Source organism: Chiroxiphia lanceolata, chromosome 17 (genome assembly GCF_009829145.1).
Source record: "Chiroxiphia lanceolata isolate bChiLan1 chromosome 17, bChiLan1.pri, whole genome shotgun sequence".
Taxonomy (NCBI): domain Eukaryota; kingdom Metazoa; phylum Chordata; class Aves; order Passeriformes; family Pipridae; genus Chiroxiphia; species Chiroxiphia lanceolata.
The window spans coordinates 176,494-196,804 of NC_045653.1; the positions used below are offsets into that span (position 1 = coordinate 176,494).

At 56.4% G+C, this 20,311-nt stretch overlaps 1 protein-coding gene across 1 annotated transcript in view; it reads left to right on the plus strand.

Annotated features, from left to right (window-relative positions):
• The window catches only part of EPB41L1 (erythrocyte membrane protein band 4.1 like 1), a 67,757-nt gene that overhangs the window by 39,323 nt on the left and 8,123 nt on the right, over positions 1–20,311 (plus strand). Inside the window, 22 exon segments of the mRNA XM_032705287.1 lie at positions 1,568–1,616; positions 1,619–1,671; positions 1,749–1,761; positions 1,764–1,790; positions 2,452–2,465; positions 2,467–2,528; positions 2,664–2,791; positions 2,794–2,881; positions 2,969–2,983; positions 2,985–3,054; positions 3,350–3,370; positions 3,372–3,503; positions 4,269–4,357; positions 4,493–4,527; positions 4,530–4,556; positions 4,559–4,666; positions 5,092–5,201; positions 5,203–5,241; positions 5,768–5,777; positions 5,780–5,802; positions 7,650–7,841; positions 18,146–18,544. Of these exon segments, the coding sequence (XP_032561178.1) occupies positions 1,568–1,616; positions 1,619–1,671; positions 1,749–1,761; positions 1,764–1,790; positions 2,452–2,465; positions 2,467–2,528; positions 2,664–2,791; positions 2,794–2,881; positions 2,969–2,983; positions 2,985–3,054; positions 3,350–3,370; positions 3,372–3,503; positions 4,269–4,357; positions 4,493–4,527; positions 4,530–4,556; positions 4,559–4,666; positions 5,092–5,201; positions 5,203–5,241; positions 5,768–5,777; positions 5,780–5,802; positions 7,650–7,841; positions 18,146–18,544 (1,704 nt within the window).

Genomic DNA, 20,311 nt, shown 5'->3' on the forward strand with positions numbered 1-20,311 from the left:
CCGGAGGGAGGGAGGGACATTTTTAGGGACTAGGAACTTTGCTTAAAAATGAAAAGCTGAGGTTGTTCAGAAGCAGAAATCTGAGAGCCTTTTCCAGGGAGACCTTTGCCCTTGCTCTGGCAAGTAGGCACACGGGTGTTTGCTGTCAGTAGCTTGGAGCTGGCTGCATGGAGAGGATCTGTATGCAGGTCCTGGCTGATCCAGGTCTCAACTGCGTGGGATCGATGAATGTAGGGAGTGTGGCTGCCTGAGAGGAGGGAAACACCCCGAGGAAAGCCGGGGGGGGGGGGGATGTCCCTGCCCACGGCACAGGCAGCAGAGCCTTTGATCTCTGTGCTCCAGCAGCCCTGGCTGTCACTTTAGTGGTAAAATTGTTCACAAAATTGTAGAAGGATGAGTTGGCAGCAGATAAAAGGACTTCCCGAAGGAGGAAAGGAGCAGAGCACCCCAGGGCGCTGACAGGGCACAAGGGTGCTCATGAGCCCCAGTGGGGTCATCCTTCCCCTGGCTCTTCCCAGAGCACTAGCCAACCAAACGGAGATGCCAGGAGAATCTCAGGTCACAGGTGCTGGCAGAGCAGAGCAGAGCAATACCCCTTACCACATTGCCCAAGAATGGGGTCAACTTTTAGACAAGTACTGCTCTCCAAAAAAGCCATCTGGGGCACAGAGGACAGGGTTAGGGGTAGAAAGTCCAGTGCTACATTTCTCTTTTTTTCTGGCAGACGCTGTTGGAATAGTTGTGCCTTTTCCCTATGTTTTAATTAAACCTTAATTCAGTCAAAATCAAATGGGGGAGTAAAACTGTTCAGTGTGACACCCCAGCATGTGCCATGGGTGAGCCCCTGCCTTCAAACCCAAGTTGGAAGGAGGGAGAAGACCCAGGAAAGTTGATGGCAAGTACTGGAAAAGCTTTGCGAGGGCAAGCAGGAGCCTGTGCTGTGCTGCTTGCTGTGCTGTGCTGCCATCCTAGGGGGCACCTGGTAAAGGTGCTCCAGTAAATGGATGTCTTGGAGAGGGGAGATTGGAGATGGGAGCTGCCAGACTGGAAATCGGGGAGATACACACGTGGGAAGGGTTGTTCTTCAATGTCCATGAGGGAGCCTGGCCTCACTGCCACCAGTAACAAACAGAAATTCAGGGGAATTTCCCATCCCTCGAAGTGTTCAAGGCTGGGTTGGATGGGGCTTAGAGCAAACCTGGTCTAGTGGAAAGTGTCCCTGCCCATGTCAGGGGGGTGAAACTAGACTATCTTTAAGGTCACTTCCAATGCAAACCATTCTGGGATTTGTTTATACCGAGGGTGCCCTCCGTTGCTGCACATGGCCTGGGCTCTTGGTAGCTCTCATTTGTCCATGCTCGCTTGGGAATCCACCACTGCTACCACCAGCAGCCCCTGCAGCCCAGGGACCACCTGGGTGTCCCCAAAGTGGTGCAAAGCCCAGATGATCCCAGGGCTGCAGGGGGGGCATGGTGAAACCCACTGCCAGATGAGAGCACTTTTTAGGGGTCACCTGAAAGGTCTCCCTTGAGCCAGCTCACCATCAGCCTCTCCATGTCTCTGACAGAAACATGCCCGAGGCCAGGTCCTCTTTGACATGGTGTGCGAGCACCTCAACCTCTGGAGAAGGACTACTTCGGCCTCACCTTCTGTGACTCAGACAGCCAGAAGGTGAGCACGGCGGGGTCCCTCTACAGCTGCCCCTTGCATGGTGGGGACCCCCCTGACCAGCTGTCTCCTTGTTGCAGAACTGGTTGGACCCTCCAAGGAGATCAAGAAGCAGATCCGCAGTAAGTGCCCAGGGAGAGTCCAACCTTCCCAGCCCTGGGGTATCCCATGGAGCTCCAGGATAGCTCAGCTGTGGCTGTCCTACAGTGTGTCCCCTTCTCACCTGCTCTAGAGAGGACCTTTGCCAGCTGGCCTGGGGACAGGGATGCTGATGCTCATTCAGCTAAGTGTTACCCACCTCTCCTCTTACTCATGAGAGGCGCTGGGGGGCAAAGGACCTCGTCTGTGCCACCAGAGCTGAGACATGGTGCCTCTCTGAGCACCACTTGCCCTGAGCAGGGAGGAGAGGGAGGGGGGAAAAAGTGGGGGTCCTTGCTGGGACAGGTCCTGGGGCCTTTGCCCATGATGTTGCATTGCTGGGATGGCAGAAGGGCTTATAGTCCAAGGTGTCATTTTCTGGGGACACAGGAGGCTTTTGCTGTGACAATGATGCCTGTGATATGATCAGGAGCTGATGGCTTCTGAAGTTGTGATGCTTTTTCTCTCCCCAGCTGTTTGGGAAGGATATACCAGGTCATGCTGGTATCCCAAGGGCTGTGTTCAAGCAGCTTCTGCAGCCCCCTGTCCCTGCCTTGTGCCAGGCTTAGGGGATGCATGGATGCTTCTACACCCTGTGTGGCAGCCTCACGGGTTGCTGTCCTGACTGCCCTCTCCCCTCTCTAGGTGGGCCCTGGAACTTTTGCCTTCACTGTGAAGTTCTACCCTCCAGACCCTGCCAGCTCACAGAGGGACCATCAAAGGTGGGGACCACACACCCTCCTTCCTGGGGAGCCCCGGCCTGCATTGAGGGGCACACGTCTCCCTCCCAGGTAGCCCAGCCTGCTCGGGGGGCACATACCCTCACCCTACTCTCAACCCTCTCCCCCCTCCTGCAGATACTACCTGTGCCTGCAGCTCCGTGCAGACATCATCACGGGGCGCCTGCCCTGTTCCTTCGTCACCCATGCCCTGCTGGGCTCTTACGCTGTCCAGGCTGAGCTGGGCGACCACGACACCGAAGAGCACGTGGCAACTATGTCAGCGAGCTCCGCTTCGCCCCCAACCAGACACGGGAGCTGGAGGAACGCATCATGGAGCTACACAAGACTTACCGGTGAGCTCCAAGAGGGGATGGCACTGGAGAGCTGGCCCTCACCTGGTGGGGCACCTGCCTACATGTCCCCCTCTCTGTTCCCTGCAGCGGAATGACCCTGGGGAAGCAGAGTCCACTTCCTGGAGAATGCCAAGAAGCTCTCCATGTACGGGGTGGACCTGCACCACGCCAAGGTATGGGGCCATGGGGCTCCCAGAGCCATGGTCAGCACCATCCCACCCTGCTCCTGCACACCCCTCTTGCCCACCCCTTCCTCCCAGAGTGAAGGCTCAGTGAGGACACTACTCCTGGCATGGCTCTAGGTGGCTCTGAGTGTCCCGTCTTGGACCAGAGGAGCTACCAGAGATCAACCAGCCTTGGGTTCAGGGCCCCTGTAGCACCTAGCAGGAGGGAGCACGGCACTATTGACCAGGCTGGTTCTTGCTTCGCTAAACGAACTGTTCCCTCCTGTCCCCTTCCCTCCTCCAGGACTCAGAGGGCATTGACATTCATGCTGGGCGTCTGCGCCAACGGCTCCTCATCTACAGGGACCGGCCTGCGCATCAACCGCTTCGCCTGGCCCAAGATCCTTAAAATTTCCTACAAGAGGAGCAACTTCTACATCAAGATCCGCCCGGGTGAGGTGGGTGCCAGGTGCCCATGCAGCCCTGGGGCAACAGCAGAGTGCTTGTCTGTGGGACTGGGCTGAGGTGGGCACTGGGGCTGATGGTGGGGATGTCCTCACTGGCTCCAGCCTCTGTCCCAAGGGTCCCACATTGAAGTACCACACTGTCCAAGAGAGCCACATCTCCTGTGGTGTGGATTTTCCTTGTCTATGCTCTCATGACTTCAGCAGCTGAGGGACCCCAGGTTCCCATCCCTACCTGACCTACCACGTGACCCTGCTGTGTGGGGAGTTGTGCCCAAGAAGGGGAGAGTTGAGGGCCCATTTTTGGCATGTCTTCACAAAAAAATAAAAAAAACATCAGGAGATTTTTTTCATTCATTTTCAGACTTTATTTTCGCTCTCTATGTGCACTGGTAGGAGAATGCATTTCCACCCACATCTTCAGCAGGCTGGAATGGCAGCACTCTGGAAGGGAGAGTGATACCTCCACACCAAAACAGCTGTAAAAGCTTTTGTTTCTTGGAGGAATTCATCTGGCACTGAAAAGCCTTTACAGCTGAGGGAAGTGCTTAGGCCAGAGGCGTGGGCAGTGATCCCATCACCCCTGCTGGGTCATGGACCTTCCCAGCACAGCTTTGAAGAAGACTTTTGGGGGTTTTTTGTATGGTCCTGGCTCCGGCCAGGGGAGCCTGAGGGCTTTGGCAAGGTCCTATCCCATCATGTCCCCCTAGGGCAGGATCTGCCTGTAACAGCCTAATTCCGTCTCTCCCAATATGACAGTTTGAGAGCACCATTGGCTTCAAGCTGCCCAACCACCGCTCAGTCCAAGCGGCCTTGAAGGTCTGCATAGAGCATCACACCTTCTTCAGGTGAGGACACCTTCTCCAGGCCTCCCTTCTGGGAGGCAGGCATGCTTCTGCTTCTGTTGCAGTGGGTACATGTGGGGCACAGTGCCAGGGGGCACTGACTGGGTTTGCTGATGCCCCTCTCCCTCTGACCCCTAGGCTGGTGTCCCCAGAGCCACCCCCCAAGGGCTTCCTGGTATGGGCTCCAAGTTTCGGTACAGTGGGCGACACAGGCGCAGACGCGACAGGCCAGTGCCCTCATCGACCGCACAGCTCCGTTCTTCGAGCGCTCCTCCAGCAAACGGTACACATAGTCTCGCAGCCTTGATGGAGGTATGCCCCAAATTGGGGAGGGGAGGGAGATTGGTTCTGCTGGCGGGAGCAGTGGGGTGCTACTCCGCTCGGTTCTACTTTGCCTCATTGAGTGAGCAAGGTCACAGCAACACTGGGCTTCCTTCTGGGGGCTGTCCCCAGTTGAGTCCCCCATGGCAGAGGGTCTGTCCCCACCCCAAGTGGTTGCTCAGATTGTGTGTGAGCAGGGGGATATGGCAGGGCTGGGGTTGGGCAGCTTGGGGACACCTTCCCCCCGGCTCCCTGTGCCTTAGGACACCTGGGACCATCTGTCCCTGCTGCAGGGCGTTTGGGGCTCCTTGATCCCCAGGTAAGAGCTAGCAGGGTAGGGGCACGGGGGTGGGGGAATAGGGGAGGACTGGGGGGTGGCAGGGCTTACAGTGACCCGGGCTCTCCCCCACGGGCAGAGTTCTCACGTCCAGCCTCCGTCAGCGAGAACCATGATGCTGGGGCGGAGGGTGAGAAGCAGGACGAGGACGGTGAGTTTGGCAGCAGGAGGCAGTCTGAAATGGAGGGATGAGGAGGTGACCACCCCGACGAAAATCAAGGAGCTGAAGGTACAGCTGAGGTGGGCAGAGGAGGGTGGGGGGTGGAGGGTAGGCAGACAGGGGACCAGGCACAGGCAGCAGAGCTGGGCTGCAGGCAGGAAGGGTCACCTCGGTGCACAGTACCCTGCAGCCCTGCCTGTGTCAGCTGAGCCCAGGCTGGTGGGACCCCTGGGATATGGCTCTTGGCCCCACTCGTGGAAGTGAGGCAGTCAGAGGGGTTTGGTTTTAACTGAGTCCCCAGAGCCCTCCAGGTGATCTAAAGGCTCCTCCCCAGGCAGGGCCGGATCTGGGAACAGTCCGGTCTGGGACAGGGATGGGATGGGGACAGGCCAGGAACATGGGTGCCTGCTCGTTCCCCCCACTGCCCGTGCACAGCCCACCCACTGCCTGCCCTAGTCCTTGGGCTGTCCCAGCCCATTTCAGCCCCACTTTGAGGGGAGAGGGTGTCCCTACCAGCCCATCAACTTAACTGTGATGTTTGTGACAAATTCCTTCGTAACCTGCTGGTTACTTTTAACCCTCTCTTTGCTGCCAGCCGGAGCACGAAAAACCCCCAGGCACAAGCAGGAGGTATTCTCTGTCTGGAGTATCTTAGTCCTCATTGGTGCATCATATTGTCCATCCTTCCCAAAACAACTCCATGTGTCACCCTATTTACTGGAATACAAGATGCGTCGGGCAGGGGGTTGGGTGCTGGAGGAGCCCAATGAACAGACAGCTGGGGATCAGCCCAGCGCACGTGGCATCTTCTATCCCACTAAGTAAGGTGGTCCTGATCCTACCTGTGAGCCCTCCCAGGGGCAGGAGAGCCCTTGGCCCATTGAGGTGACCTGGCTTCTGTTTGTGTTACTGACCCTGCCATATCCTTGCCTTGTGTCTCCTGTGCAGCTGGTCCCATCGCTCCCGCTGCCACCCTGACCCACGCTCTGCTCTTGCCTGACCCAAACTGACTCATCAACGCCCTGCCTAGTGGCTCCGCTCGCCTGCAGCCCCCCACTCCCCATGAGAGCCAGGCTGGGGCTCCCCACAGCGCTGCAGCTGCCATCCCACCCTCATGGGGCAAAGGGGCTCTGAGCTGCACCAAGGGGCCAGCACTGGCACCCACCCAGTGTCTGTCCACCCTGAGAATGGGCTGAACAGAGAACAGGGAAGCTGAACCCTCCCTGTACAAACTGCCATGTCCCCGTGGCCCCATCAGGAATGATTCATCTTGGCCTAAAATCCACAGTTGCTCCCTGGGAGTTTCCCCTCCAGTTACAGTGGGATGTAGATCCTCACTGCAGCTGTTGATGGGAGCAAGCATGGCTATGTGATGTGGTTGTCCACACTGGCACCACACAGCCTCACCATCCTGCTCAGCACCACAGGGGCAGACCCCGCCAGGGCAGTGGGCAGTGGGCACTGGTCCCAGCCCCCCCGCCCGCCTCATTGCTTCCCCACTGCATGTGCATGTGCTGTGCCCCGGCCCGGCACACCCTGAGCCCAGAGGTGGGCACACTTGAGCTCTCCATGGCTTACACATGTGGGTCCAGGTCGGGAGTTTTCCTGAGTTGTGCTGAGCCTTTGGGATCTGCAAAATTTGGTGGGCTTTTTCCTGAGACTCTCGTGGGTCTCTGGGCTGTTGCTGACGAGGTACTAGGGAGGTATTTAGGTGCCTCCTTTCAAACCTCAGAAGAGGTTTGAATTTGGGTTGGAAGCAGAAACCAGGGTTCCTGCTCGGAGCTGGTTTGCCCACCTCTGTGGCAGGACGAGGGGGCCACCCTGGCACCTGGGCCCTCGCTATGTCCTGCTCTAACACCGGAACCCCACCTTGCACTTGAACAGTCTGAGCTGTCCTCTCTCCACAGCAGGTCAGACCCACCCCACCCCAGGCTGGTCCATGGGGATCCAGGCTTGGATCCATGCTGGACATCCCTGCCCAGGCCTTGACCTCCAGCCCTTTGGCAGAGCCCATTTCAGAGCAACTCTGCTGGAAATGTTGGTCACCTGCCCTGCTGGGACAGAGCCTGGGGATCCCTTTGAGCCTGGCGCCAGAGAGGAGCAGAGGAGGCTGCTGGTGTTTCCAACAGGGCCCCATCCCTTGCTGATCCCAAGGGAGAGCCCACTCTCCTCTCCAGGAGGCTTAGTTTGTCCTCAGCCAGGAGGACGTGGAGTCCTGAAGATGCTGCCAGGACATACCATGCCCTTCCACTGCCATGTATATTTGGCTCTATGCTGCCTTTCTGCTGCTTCCTGCAGTGAAAGAGCTGCTCCCCCCGCAGTGAGACCTGCAGACCAGGGGTCTCCAACACACTCCTCATTTGGCTACTGAGACTAAATTCTAGCCCAGTGTGAACAAACCCTCCCAGTGCCCCTGCTCATCCCTTTGGCCTTGGCTGCTGCTTTAATCACTGCTTCTTTCCTCTCTCCTTCCCAAGTTTTTAGACAAGCCAGAGGATGTTTTGCTGAAGCATCAGGCCAGCATTAATGAGCTGAAGCGGACCCTGAAGGAGCCCAATAGCAAGCTGGTTCACAGGGACCGGGACAGGAGGCTGCCTTCCTCACCAGCCTCTTCCTCACCCAAGCATGAGGATGAAACGCCAAAGGGAACACCTGAAAAGGCCAGTGAGGTTTGTTCTGCTGCTTCTCTTACAGAGGGGATCAGGATCCGGTGGGGAGGTGTTCCTCAGCTCTGGGGCTCTGCTCCTGTGCTGCCCCGAGGAGGGACGGTGGGAGTGCCGTGGGGACACAGGGTGCAGGGAGGGGTGTCTCTAAGTTTTGCATCACACTAACCATTTTTACACTGCTGGCGGGAATCTCCCTGTGTGCCTGGGCATTGCAAGGGACTGAACAGCTCTTCCTCTGGGGGTGTCTTGGGCGTACCTGTGGCTCTATTGGCCCATGACATAGGGTTTTCCTCACCCCTCATACCAGCAGCCTGCAGGGCAGTGCTGGTGCAGCTTCTGCCTGAGGGTGTCTTGAGCAGAGTGGGACCAGGCACCTGCACAGAGGTGCCCTGTTGTGCTCTCAGCAGCAGGACCTGGGTGGTGCGAGGAGGTGGAGGATGAGTGGTGCCATGCTGGCATTCTACATTCACATCTTCCCCTTTGGGTGTTCTACCTGCTGGTTTTGCACTGGGACCATGGGAGTGATAGGAGGGTGCTGGAGTTGGGGTGCCAGGACAAAGCCCCCAGTGCTGCATGAGTGATGTGGATGTGGCACAGTTGGGTGCTCTGTGGCCTGGGGTCCTGCTGGGCTTGGTGCAGGCAGTGTGTGCCAAGAGTGTCCCCACTGCCACTCTGGATGCTCTCTCCCTGCCAGGGACCCTTCCTCCTTGCTCTCCCCTCCAGGGGTATCTCTGTGCCCGCAGCAGTGGCATGGCTCTGGGCAGGGTGGGTGCCGCACAGAGAGGCTGCTCTGCCCTGGCTGCCCCTCACCCCAAAACAGCCTTGCCATGGGGCTGGGCTGCGGGAAGGGCTTGTGGCGCTGTGGGTGGCTGGGCTGGGGTCTCTCTGCAGGGGATTTGGGACATGCCTGTGTGCCTGCTGGTGCCCAGCACTGACCGGAGACCCAGGGCTGCAGGGTGGGCTTGTGCCCCCCCCCATCAAAATGCTCGGCTGTGAAGAGGAAGAGGGACTTCACCCCACATCTCTTTTACTATCAAATATATCAAGTGCAGAGATGTGAATGGAGCATCTAAAGCTGTCACAGCTGTGACCTCTGTCTGTCTATCTGTCCATGCATCTACCCATCCATCCACCCACCTACCCACCCTTTGTTCCCATTCCTTCTCAAATTCTCTCTTTCTCTCTCTCTTTCTCTGTCTCTGTCTCTCTCTGTCTCTCTCTCTCTCCCATGGGTGCTGGGGTTTCCGTGCTGGCACAGACGATGGAAGAGGACACCCTAGACGATTTTGCATCAGAGCATGGACCTTCCCTAAGCATGGAGTCTTTCACGCAGAAAAGCCTTGTCTCCTCTCCTGAGGTTGTCACTATCCTCTATCCCCCCACTTTTTCCTTTCACATTCTGCCCCTGTCACTGTGGGAGTCCCCAGCCTGCCAATGGGGCTCATGCCCTCTTAGCAGAGCAGCTGCTTGCTGCCCCCCAGGGTGGGTCCCCTCTCTGGTGACAGGCAGGACCCCTCACAGGACAGGGTTATTGGTGAAACCTGCTCCCCTGACTGTTCTGGCTGGGATGTGAGATGGGGCCCTGGAAAGACCTCCCAGTGCAGCCCTGCTGGGTGTGGGGCCATGCTGGAGCCCACTGTTGAGGGTCCCAAGGCAAGGGTGACCCAATGACACAGGCACTCTGTTGGTGGCTGCTCCAGGTCCAGGCAGGCAGCCTCAAGCTGTTCTTAGCAATCCCTTGTGCTTTCCTTCCACTTTGGCTGCAGTCAGAGTTCCCTGGGCCCAGGAAGCCTGAAGAAGGGCATCTCTGGAGGCATCAGGTGTTGGACTCATCCCTGCGCACAGCAGGGTCATGCTGCCATCCATGTCCTCCCGTGGTACCCGTGGGTGAGGAGCGTGGGCTCTTGGCATTGCTTGTGTGCCAGTTTATCTCAGATGAAGGAGTGTTTTCCTGGACCTTCAGGGACCAAGAGTGGTACCTTCACTGAGCAGAAGCAAGCTGGTGTTTGAGCCTTGGTTCTGGTGTATTGGCCGCATGCCCCAAGGCTTGGCCCAGTGGTGCTGGGGAGCACGTCCTGCCTGAGCGGCCCAGGGAGGGGCAAGAGGCAGTGTGGGAGAGGGGGCAGATAGGGCAGGGGCAAGGCTGAGTGCACTCTTGCTCCCTGTCATCGCCCGTTGTCTGTGCAGAAATTGCCAGCGTGGGCAAGAGCCTGAACCTGGGCTGACTGGAGCAGTCCCCAGGAGACAAGATGGGTGTGAGGGAGGCTTGGGCACAGCCTTGGGCTTCAGTAAGGGCTCTGCAGCAGTGTCTCCTGTTCATTGCTGGCACTCTCTGTGTGCCAGTATTTCAGAGCTGGAGGACAGAAACAGCAGAAGTGAGGTGCACACACATCTCTGGATTCAGAGTCTTGTCCTCTGCTCCCCGGAAACCCTTGGGGTGCCAGGTATCCATCTACAGGTGCCATGGTGGCCTCACTGGTGATTTCTCTCCAGGCATCAGTGGCTGAGACTCAGCAGTTGATATGTGGGAACTTGTCCTCCCCTGACCGGTGGTCTCCATGAGGAATTCATGGCCCCAAAAGGGTGATGGCATGAGGACAGCACATCTGCAGAGCTTGGATCTCTCATGACAGCCAGAAAGTCCCTCAGTTCCCATGGGCTTCAGGCCCACTGAGGTTAAGCGGTCTATCACCCTAGCCATACGTGTTGACTCTTCCCTCCATCCCTCTATCCCCACTGCTGCTGCAGGACTGGAATGTTGTGCTGTGAGGTGCCAGGAGCCTCTCCAGCTTCCAGTGGTAAAGCAGCCCAGTGTGTTGTCTCAATATCTCAGATTCCCTCATTCTTGCCACAAGGCTTGTGCTTTCCTCTTGGGTGAGCTGAGACTTCTGAGAGCAAAGAACAGAAGAGACATTGAAGGATCTGAAGGGAGAAGCCTCCTGCATGCCCTGGGCTCTCCCAGGTTGTGGCCCTCATTGGCAGGGGCAAAGGCTGTCTCTGCTCCCTGATATCACCTCTTCCCACTCTATCAGCTTGCTCTCCTGTGATGCATAGGCCAGGGTGGGAATGGCTTTCCTGTTCCTAGAGCAGATGATTTGAGGGGAGAGAGGGCAGGGAAGTGTGAAAGTAAATTGTCGCTTGGGAAGTCAAGGTTGGTCTATGGACAGACCCTTCCCAGTATCATCACTTCTGAGCCTCAGCTCTGCCTTGGCACATACTATGTCTTGCCAGCCCATGGACCTCCAAAGCTCCACAAGTTCTCTGCTTTGCTGGAGGACATGCCCAAGTATCCAGATATTTGCTCCAAGAGTCCTCAGGCTCTGGAGACACAAGGGCTGCCACAAGCTGTGGAACCAGAGCTGTGGCCAGAGCTGGCATTGAGACCTCCAGAGCAGAGTTCAGTCAACTACTCCCGCACACCAGAGTACTTGACTGTTCCCTTGGACTGGGCTCACCCAAGAGTCTGAGGAGAAGGAAGCTGGTTTAGAAATAAATCTAAAGCTTTGGGGTATTCCTTACTGGTGAAGAGGTGCTGTCATGGATGAAGACACTGTTCCAGGCTTCAGCAGAGTTTTTGATCTACAACATCTATCTCAGGCCTTAACTCAGAGAAGCAGCCCAAAGAAATTCATCTTTGCCCAGGGAAGGTCTCCTCCAAAAGACTGGTTTGCAGCTGGAGAAGAGGCGTGAGAGGGCTTTGCTGAAGAAATTTGTATGTATGCCCACAACCTGTCCATCCTTGTCCTGGCCGAGAGAAGGTTCAGCAATGGGACCACAGGGCAGGAGCAGGAGAGAAACTGCTGCACCCTCAGGAAAGTGAGCAGTCTCCTGGCTGAGTTGCCCATGAGCATCGCTGCTGAATGGAAAGATATGCTGAGGGAATACCAGAGACCAGCCTGGGCATCCCAGCAGCCCAGTAAGCTGCCCAGTTAGGGATGATGCTGCCGTTACAGGTCGGACCTGGCTGTGAACATCCAAGGTGCAGCCTGGTGCTCGTGACAGGCACCGACGCACTCTACTGTGATTTCCGCAGACTAAGAAGAAACAAAATCTGCATTGGAGGCAGGTCTGGAGGAAGGGACCTGGAGAGCAGATGGTGCTTGAGAGCGCACCGTGTTGGGATATGGGAGAGGCTCATGCGAGCGATGCTGTGGGGAGGTGGGGGGGATGGGTCTGCTTCAAACCTGGCTGCTCAGCAGGGTGGCCTGGCCATGGCAGGGTGCAGTTACCATGGCTGAGTCCCTGGCAAGGATCCATCTGCCACCAGTGGAGGAGGGTGCCCTTCCTGCCCTGCGAGGAGCACAGCTGGCAGTGCACAGGGCCAACCCCATGCCTGTCCTGGCACTGCAAGGAGCCAGCACCTCCCTGCCGTCAGAGAGCTGGGTGTTTACTTGGGGACTAGCAGGCTGTACCCCAGCACAGCCCCCTGTGTGCTTCTCTGCGGGCACTCAGGGGGATTTTCAGGGGCTGCCAGGCTCTTGGCAAAGCCCAGGGCATGGGGACAGACAGAGGGGCTGTTACAGGGTGCTGCAGGACAAGACCTGGGGCACTGTGCTGAGGGATCTGTGCTTCCTTTGGCAGCTGGTAAAGAAGGCAGGAGCTGGGAATGGCATTTTTCTGCCAGGGACTTTCACCTATTTCCTTGTGGAAGCCCTACCACTAGTATCTGGTTTTCCTTTCTTTCTCTTCTGATGTTATCTTCTCTTACCTTCCCTCTGGCTCTGCTCCCCTCTGCCCGTGTGTTTCCCATTATCCAGTATAAGTCACTAGGTTTCCATTTTGGGTGCAACTGCTCCAAACATTCTTCCTGAATGGGGCATGGCTCAAACATTTCCATGGATTATTGTTCCTGATTTGAGCAGGGAGTGGGCAGCCAGCCCCCTCGCTGGGACTGGAGCGCATCCTGGTGCCCCCAAGGGCCATCCTTGCCTCTGCTGCAGGCAGCTCTGCCCGGGCAGGCTGTGCCATGGGCAGTGCCAGCCCCACGGTGAGCCCCCAGCATTGCCCCCATGTGTGCTCCCTGGGGCAGCTGCGGAGGCCGCTGGGCTGCCTCATGGTGCACACGTTCTCCTGCCACTATATTCCTGTGGTTTATGTTCTACTGGCTGTTCCAGAAGTGGCTGGATTTTAACAGTGTTTCGTTCTTGGCACTCCTGAAGCCTTCTGCTGACCTGCAGGACAAACATGGGATGTACTAGGTGTCCGTAGCAGCAGTGGCCTGGTATCCCCCCACCAACAGCACAGATACATGGTGGGTGTGCCACATTCCTGCTGTGTCCATGCTGCAGGCTGCTCACAGCCTTTGCTTGGTCCTTGCTGCAGCCCCCATACCTGTCTCAGCTGCCAAACCCATGTCTTTACACATGACAGGGTAACCTTTTACAGGTTACATTTTCTGAACTGCTTGGTTCAGCATTGCTGGAAACCTCTGCTCAGTTTATGGCTTCTGGAGATGCCCTGATGAGTGGAAAGGAGGGATGGACTTGGGGGGAATCTGAGCTGCAGCATCTGGTGGAAGGGGAAAGGGCCTTTCTGATGGCTAAAGGTGGTTTCTTTCCTTGCTCGTGCTGTTGGCAGGTCTGACATATTCTTGGGGCACGTGGATGAAGCTGAGAGTGAAGCTACCCAAAACACAGACCCTTGCTTCCAATGAAATCTCACCCCTGGGATTGCTATAGCCAGCTGAAAACAGGGTGGTCCCAGCTGGAGACAGTGGCTTATTCTCTATCATGGCATCAGCCCCTTATTTTCAGTCCCTATCCCATCAGCAAGTTGCCCGGATCTTTGTATAGACCTGCCTACTATGGCATTGAGAACCACTACTACTAATACTACTAATTAGAATTATAATAATAATGACGTAGCCATTGCTGTGTGAGGCAGACCAGCTGTGCTACTTGTGCCAGCAGCAGTTGGGTGTCGGTGTGTCTGATGCATTAACTCTTCTTGCTCCAATTGCAATGCAGGGCTCAGAGCATTGGGTATTTATAGAGAGAGAAGCCCCTAGGCTGGAAGCAGTAGCTCTGAGGAAAGCTCTGGATCAAGAAGGAAGAATCACCGTGCAGTACCTCGGAGGTGAACACGAGTGTGAGCCTGTGAAGGTGGAGGTCGGCAGTAGGGAAAGCCAAGGAAGTGACAGGCCAGGAAGAACCCTCAGCTGCAGCCCTGGACCAGCGGAAGAGGGCCAAAATGATCGCCAGTCCCGAGGATTTTGAGTCTGTCTGGGAGGATGAGAATCTATGAGAAGAAAAGCAGAGACAGCCCAGAGGCCGCACATCTGCCCACTGACAGCACAGAGAAGGAGCCCCAGGGTGAAGGAGCAGCCAAGTGGTGAGCCGGGGCTGCCCAAGCCCTGTCAACAACCTGAAGAGAGACAAAGGGCCAAGATTTTAGGGCCAGAGCATCCCAAGGGAGAAGGCAAGGTGCTCTCCAGTGAACATGCTTCTGCATCCTCCAGGAAACAGGAGGCCAGAGTGCCAGGCACAGCCACAGATCTCCTGAAAACCAAAGTGAAGGCTGGAGATGACAGCTCAGAGACTTCTGCGACCCAGAGGATCATCTACTTAGGAGATCCAGAGGGAGAGGAGAAGGACAGTAAACACAACTTGTCTTGGACGCTAGTGAGTGGCTTAGCTTGGAGGAAATACCAGAAGCCACAGTGAACACGTCCAGGGGAGGAATCTGGGCATGCAACACCTGCAGCAGAAGGGTTCCAACCCCCTTCTTCAGCAAGTCACCAACACAGGCAGTGTCTGGAAACCTACCGGATCACCAGAGCAGCCCAGGATGGGCTGTGACAGGACCAGCCAGGTGGGACATACCCTCTCAGGGTGGGAGAAGGAGTTGTCCCTGCAGCCAGAGAAAGCATCTGCTGAGATGCCCAGCTATGGAGCACCTGCAGGAAGTGAAGCCCTGCTGTGTTCCCAGGAGGTGGGACCAGGAGGAGACAGAGCTGCAGAGCCAAGTGGGAGCCTAAGCCCTGGGCCTGGCAGGGGATGGCCCCGGGGCTGAGGAGCACAGAGGGAGCCCGGCACAGTGCACAGCAGGGAGAGCTCTGGGAGCAATGGTGACAAGGAGAAAGTGCCAGAGTGGTTCTTCAGATGGAAGAGATAGAGACCAAGTCTCCTCTCTCAGCTGTGTCTTGGCCATGCCATGCTCACACTGTGGGGTTGGAGGGAAATAAAGCCAGTGCTCCTGCCCTCCACCCATTCCCCAGCAATCCATCCCTGTCCCTGTGGATCCAGCTCCAGGCACCAAGCCCGAGGGCACAGAGCTGTCCCAGAACACCAGCCCTGTGAGAGGGGTGGGCATGCCAAGGGTGTGGGCCCCTCCGTGGAGGTGGCACTACCCAGGGAAAATGATCCTGAATCTGCAGAACAACACCAAGATACAGGATTTACCTCATGGAAACCACAGCAAGGAACAAGTCCTGGTGCAGCAGAACCACCCCAAAACACAGATATTGCAGCAGAGTCAGTCCAGGTCAGAGACACAGCCACCAGGGAGGTGGCTCAGGACATGGACCCTGCCACAGCACAGAGTGAAGTCCCTGCCCCCAAAGTGCCACTGCAGGAGGAGAAACCCATGATAAAGAGTTCTTCCAAGGTTGGGGCCCACATCAGGGAAGCTGACTGGAGATGAAGGCTGTGAGATGGAAGAACTGCCCCAAGATAAAAGCCCTGGTGTGAAAGAGCTACCACCCCAAGCAGAAGAACCAGAAAACAGACAGAGGCCATCATGAGAGACCTGCCCCAAGAGGGTTCCATGGCTGGGGGAGCTGCTCCACATTGCTGATCCCAAAGCACAGGAGCCACACTGGGACTCAGAGTTTAATGTGGGACAAGATCTGCAGGGCAGGAGCCCAACAGTAGGAGAAACCACCAGGGCCAGTGACCTAGCTCCAGGGCAACCACTGCAGAATGACTCTTTTCCCAAAGAAGCTGCTGATGTCTCACACTTCCAGTCCCCTGTATTAGGATTGTGCCAAGGAAGGGAGACGTTCCGGCTCTCTGCCTTGGTGGATGAAGGTGGGGAAGAGCTGCAAGTGAGTGATGGGACACATCAGACAGAGCCTGAGTCGTTGATGTGCGTGGCTGGGCAGGCAGGTGCTGTGTCCCAGGGGCACAGAGATGTCAACATGGCCCCAGGAAGCTGGGAGGACAGCAAGAGCTACGGGAAAACCTCTGTGGCCTCTAAGATAAAGATGTTCGAGCAAAATGAAGTGGAGCGAAGGGAGGCCCAGGAGGGACAAGAGCGTGTGCCTGAAGCTGGGACATCACGAAAGCGAAAGGGAAGACAGGTCTGGTGCAGGACATGCCTTTGAGCACCTGCCTCGCCTCACCACCAGCGGTGGAACCTGTGTCCAGTGTGAGCTCCTTGGTCCTTGGCAAGGGGCTGGTTCGGGAAACATCTCCCAGCCTCACTCCCTGAAGGAAGATCTCTCTGTTGATCTGGAGCATGAAGAAGACAATGCTGATCTGGCCTCCCCCGACTCTGCTGCGAGCTCACCCTGGCTGAGGCCACGGTAACTCCAATGAACTGTCCAAATGGGACATTCATGCGCATGTTTTGTGGCCTCTCTGACTATGTCCAGTGGCTCCTCCACATCCATTGACTGACAGCAGGCGCTTTGCATCCCTGTCCTTTCTGTCCGTGTGTGTGGTCAGGCTTACTGGCTGCATGCAGACCTGCTGCCCGGTTGGTTCATCAGCTTTTGTTTTGCGATCCCAGAACATTTTGGCTCCCTGGAGAATGCCGCTCGCTAAACCCAAGAGCAGGCAGCCAAGCTTCATGTCCAGGAGCCGAAAAGGGCGACGGTGGGTGGCTGAAGGAGCTGCGACTGTCACGGGCACGCACCCCTCAGCAGCAACGTGTCCATGCTTTCAGCTTCACCCTTGCATTTCCTACGTTGATACCCCTTCTTGCTTGGCTCACCAGCCTTCCCACCCTTCCCTGTCTTCAGCAAGCTGGTGGCTGGGTGATGAAGTAGCTTTCCTTGTTCTTGTGGGTGCTAGATCAGCTCCTGCAGAGTTCATTTCCTTACAACTAACCCTTTTCTCTAATCCAGAGCAAATTTCAGGAACTAAATGGGAAAGAAAAGGATTTATCTGACCCATCAGTAAAATCCAGCCTGAAAGAAGAGAATTTAAAGACTGCTGTTCCAATGGTCTCCCAGGTCTCAGTGCTGTTTTACTAAGTGCTTCTCTCTGCAGTATGAGTGCAGCCGAGGGCTGTGCTGCCAGCTCTGCTCCTATTGCAGGGCTGTTCTGTATGTATTGATACAGACACACACACACGAATGTGTCTGCATGTTCCTCCTGGGGCTCTTGGACACTCTGTTTCTCATACCTCTCAACCTCCCAGCTCTGCTGAGGGAAGGGTGTGTCAGCACAGCCTGGCCCATAGGGGGAGATGGTTCTGGCTACAAACACTTGGGACCAAGGTCAGGAGGTGGGTTTCCACTGGGTTTAGTGGGCTTAGAGGTGTTCCTAAGGGAGAACTGAGTCTAGCTGGGTCTAGATTTCCCATGGCTTCATGGCAAAGCGTGGCGAGGGGATACATACCCTCTGATGGTGGAGTTGAGAGGTATGTCTGTGTCTAGAGCAGAGCTGATGGAGGGAGGACATCCCTTGGCTCTGACCATGCTGTCAATTACACTGACCAGACACTTAGTCAGGTCACCCCTGAGACTCCTCTGAGGCCTTTGGAGGGGGAGGTGGTATCAGTGGGGAAGACTCACCCCAGGGCAGGTGGTGGGCAGCTTTGGTGGGGCTGGTCCTCACCCTGGGGTGATGCTCTGCAGGGCCAAGTGGATGTTCAGTGAAATTGCACACTACTTTCCTTCTCCCTCACTGTGCCTGGCTGATGGCCCTTTTCTTTCAAACTCTTCTCTCTTTCTTTCCCATGTTGTTTTTTTGAGTCACTGATACACAATAGCCCCAGCGTCTGAGCTCTTCTGAAGTCTCCTAACAGACCCATTGTTTTGCATCCATCCTGCTTCCACTGGTGCACTGATGTGCCTCCAAGCTGGCCGAGCTTTCTTGTGTGACGACCCTTTTTGAGATGATTAATTAGCAATAGATTTTTGGCACCTCAAATTGAGTAGCCTTCTCTCCCCACCCTGCTGCAAAGCCACTGCTGTCAGAAAGGTTTCAGTCTCCATGCTTGAGTTGTGTTTGACTCTACTCTGTGATGTTTGCTGCAGCCTTCCTCCTACTCCCCTGCCCCTGCCAGCGCTGCCAGCGCTGCCAGCGCTACCACATGGTGTTCATGGGCTCCGTCTCTCTCCGACATTGTGTCTCATTCAGAGAGCGGGTGTGAGGGAGGGCACCGAGGAAGGACCTAAACCACCTCGGCACAGGGCCCCCGAGAGCGACACCGGCGACGAGGAGCCTGACCAGGAGAAGGACTCAGTCTTCCTGAAGGACAACCACCTGGCCATCGAGCGCAAGTGCTCCAGCATCACGGTCAGCTCAACCTCCAGCCTGGAAGCAGAGGTGGACTTCACTGTGATCAGTGACTTCCATGGCACAGCCTTTGAGGACATCTCACGAAGCCTGCCCGAGCTGGACAAGGACAAGAGCGAAATGGAAGATGAAGGCCTGGTTTCCTTCCAGCACACTGACAAAGTAGTTCCTGGACTGGAAGAGGATGTCAAAGGCAGGGAGAAGGTCTTCCAGCCTAGCCCAGATGTCTCCCATCTAGAGGTACCCAGGAACACCATTCACCAGGATGGTCCCAGTGCCATCGTGCCTCTGTGTTCCTTGTGCCGGTGCCTGGCATTGCCTCCCTGGAGTGCACTTCCAGCTGGTTTGGAGGAGCACGCTGGCTTCTAAACCCCCCCAGTTCCTGCCCGGTGTATTTCTCCAATGCATGCTGTGTCTGTGGTGCATGGCTCTGTTGCGTGCTTCCTGCATCTGCTAGCCAGGAGAAGTCACTGTCACCTCTTGATCCCCTGTGTTTGGCTGCCCTGTCCCTTGCCCCACGACAGCATGTCATGCCATGGGAAGGGCACGTGGCACTAACCATTGGCACTGGCCTTGTGTCTTGCATGAATTCAGTGACCAGTTTGTGTAGTGAAGAGCCATGTGCTGCCCACTAACCTCTCTGGTCATGCTGAGGCTGGGAGGGATTTACCAAGTGCCTCGTGGGAGTCACACCAGAGCTCCTGGAGAGTCACTCCTGTGCTGGGAGGGATTATAACAGGACTAACAAAATGCATGTGCATGCATGTGACAGATGAGTGTACACACAGGGAGAGGATGGTAGAGCCAGCTGCAGCGCAGTGAAATGTGGCCTTAGCTCTGTGCTGGGCCAGGGCCACTTCCTGCCTGGTCAGCCTGGGGCAGACCCCAGCCCTGGCAGGTATGTCCCTAGTCCTGCCCAAAGCTGCCAGGGTGCTGGAACCAGGAAAAAGCTGCAGAATTAAAGGGAGCTTTCTCTGAGGCAGCCCGAAAACCTTGTGCAGAGCATCTGATGCCACAGTCATGGGAAATCTGCTCCACGTGCCCCACGGCCAGTTGGGGCAGGGGGCTGCTGGCTTGGGAATGCTGAGCACTGGCTACGCATCGCCTGTGCCTTGGTAGTGTCGGTTTCCTGTAGTGGGGAAGTGCTGGAAGCCTCTCTCTGTTCCCCCTGAGGCTCTGACACCCTAGTGTAACCAGAGCCTCCCAGAGCTGGTGCAGATCATAAACTGGCTGCAGGACATGGGTGAAAACAGATTTGATGGGTCTCACCTACCTTTGAAGACCAGTTTGAACTAACCCATGTGTCTCTATAGATCTATCCAAAAAACCCCAGAAAACCCCAGATACAGAGCATCGGGTCTCATTTGGGGTGTGTGGGTCACAGGGCACTGTGGGTGGTGGCTGTCTGCCCAGGGCGGCAGCCTGGCCCCTGCTCTTTGCAGGTAGGGCTCAGTGGGACACTTGCAGGACATCAGATGTGCATGACAGGGTTGCTCTGCTAGGGGGACTGGGGCACAAGGAACATAGGATCGGAATGGTTTGGGTTGGAAGGGACCTTAGAGATCATGTTGTTCAAACCCCCTGCCATGGGCAGGGCACTCAGAGCTGTTGGCATTGTGCCCCAGGGCCTGACTCACCTCTATTTCTCCTGCAGCCGTCAGCCCAAAAACGGATGCTGTGATGGTTCGGCCTGGGGCTGGGTGTGAAGAAGCCTGAAGCAGATGGCTCTACTCCCCACCGGGTTAGCACCACAGACACAGTCCAGGTGATGTGGTGGATCTGTCTTCCTGTGGCTCCCCAGTGCCAAACCTCAGGCAGCTGGAGGGTGGGCAGGCTGAATAGGGTGGTTGGGGCCTCTGCTCACCCTTGGCTTGCTGAAGTCCCCGAAACACTAACCAAAGCCCACCCAGAGATATTTTCTGTGTCTCTGGCCCCATCTGCCATGCTGCTGGGCAGTGCTGGCACATGGGAACATCTCCAGAGGGTGACGGCCACCAGCTGCGCTGC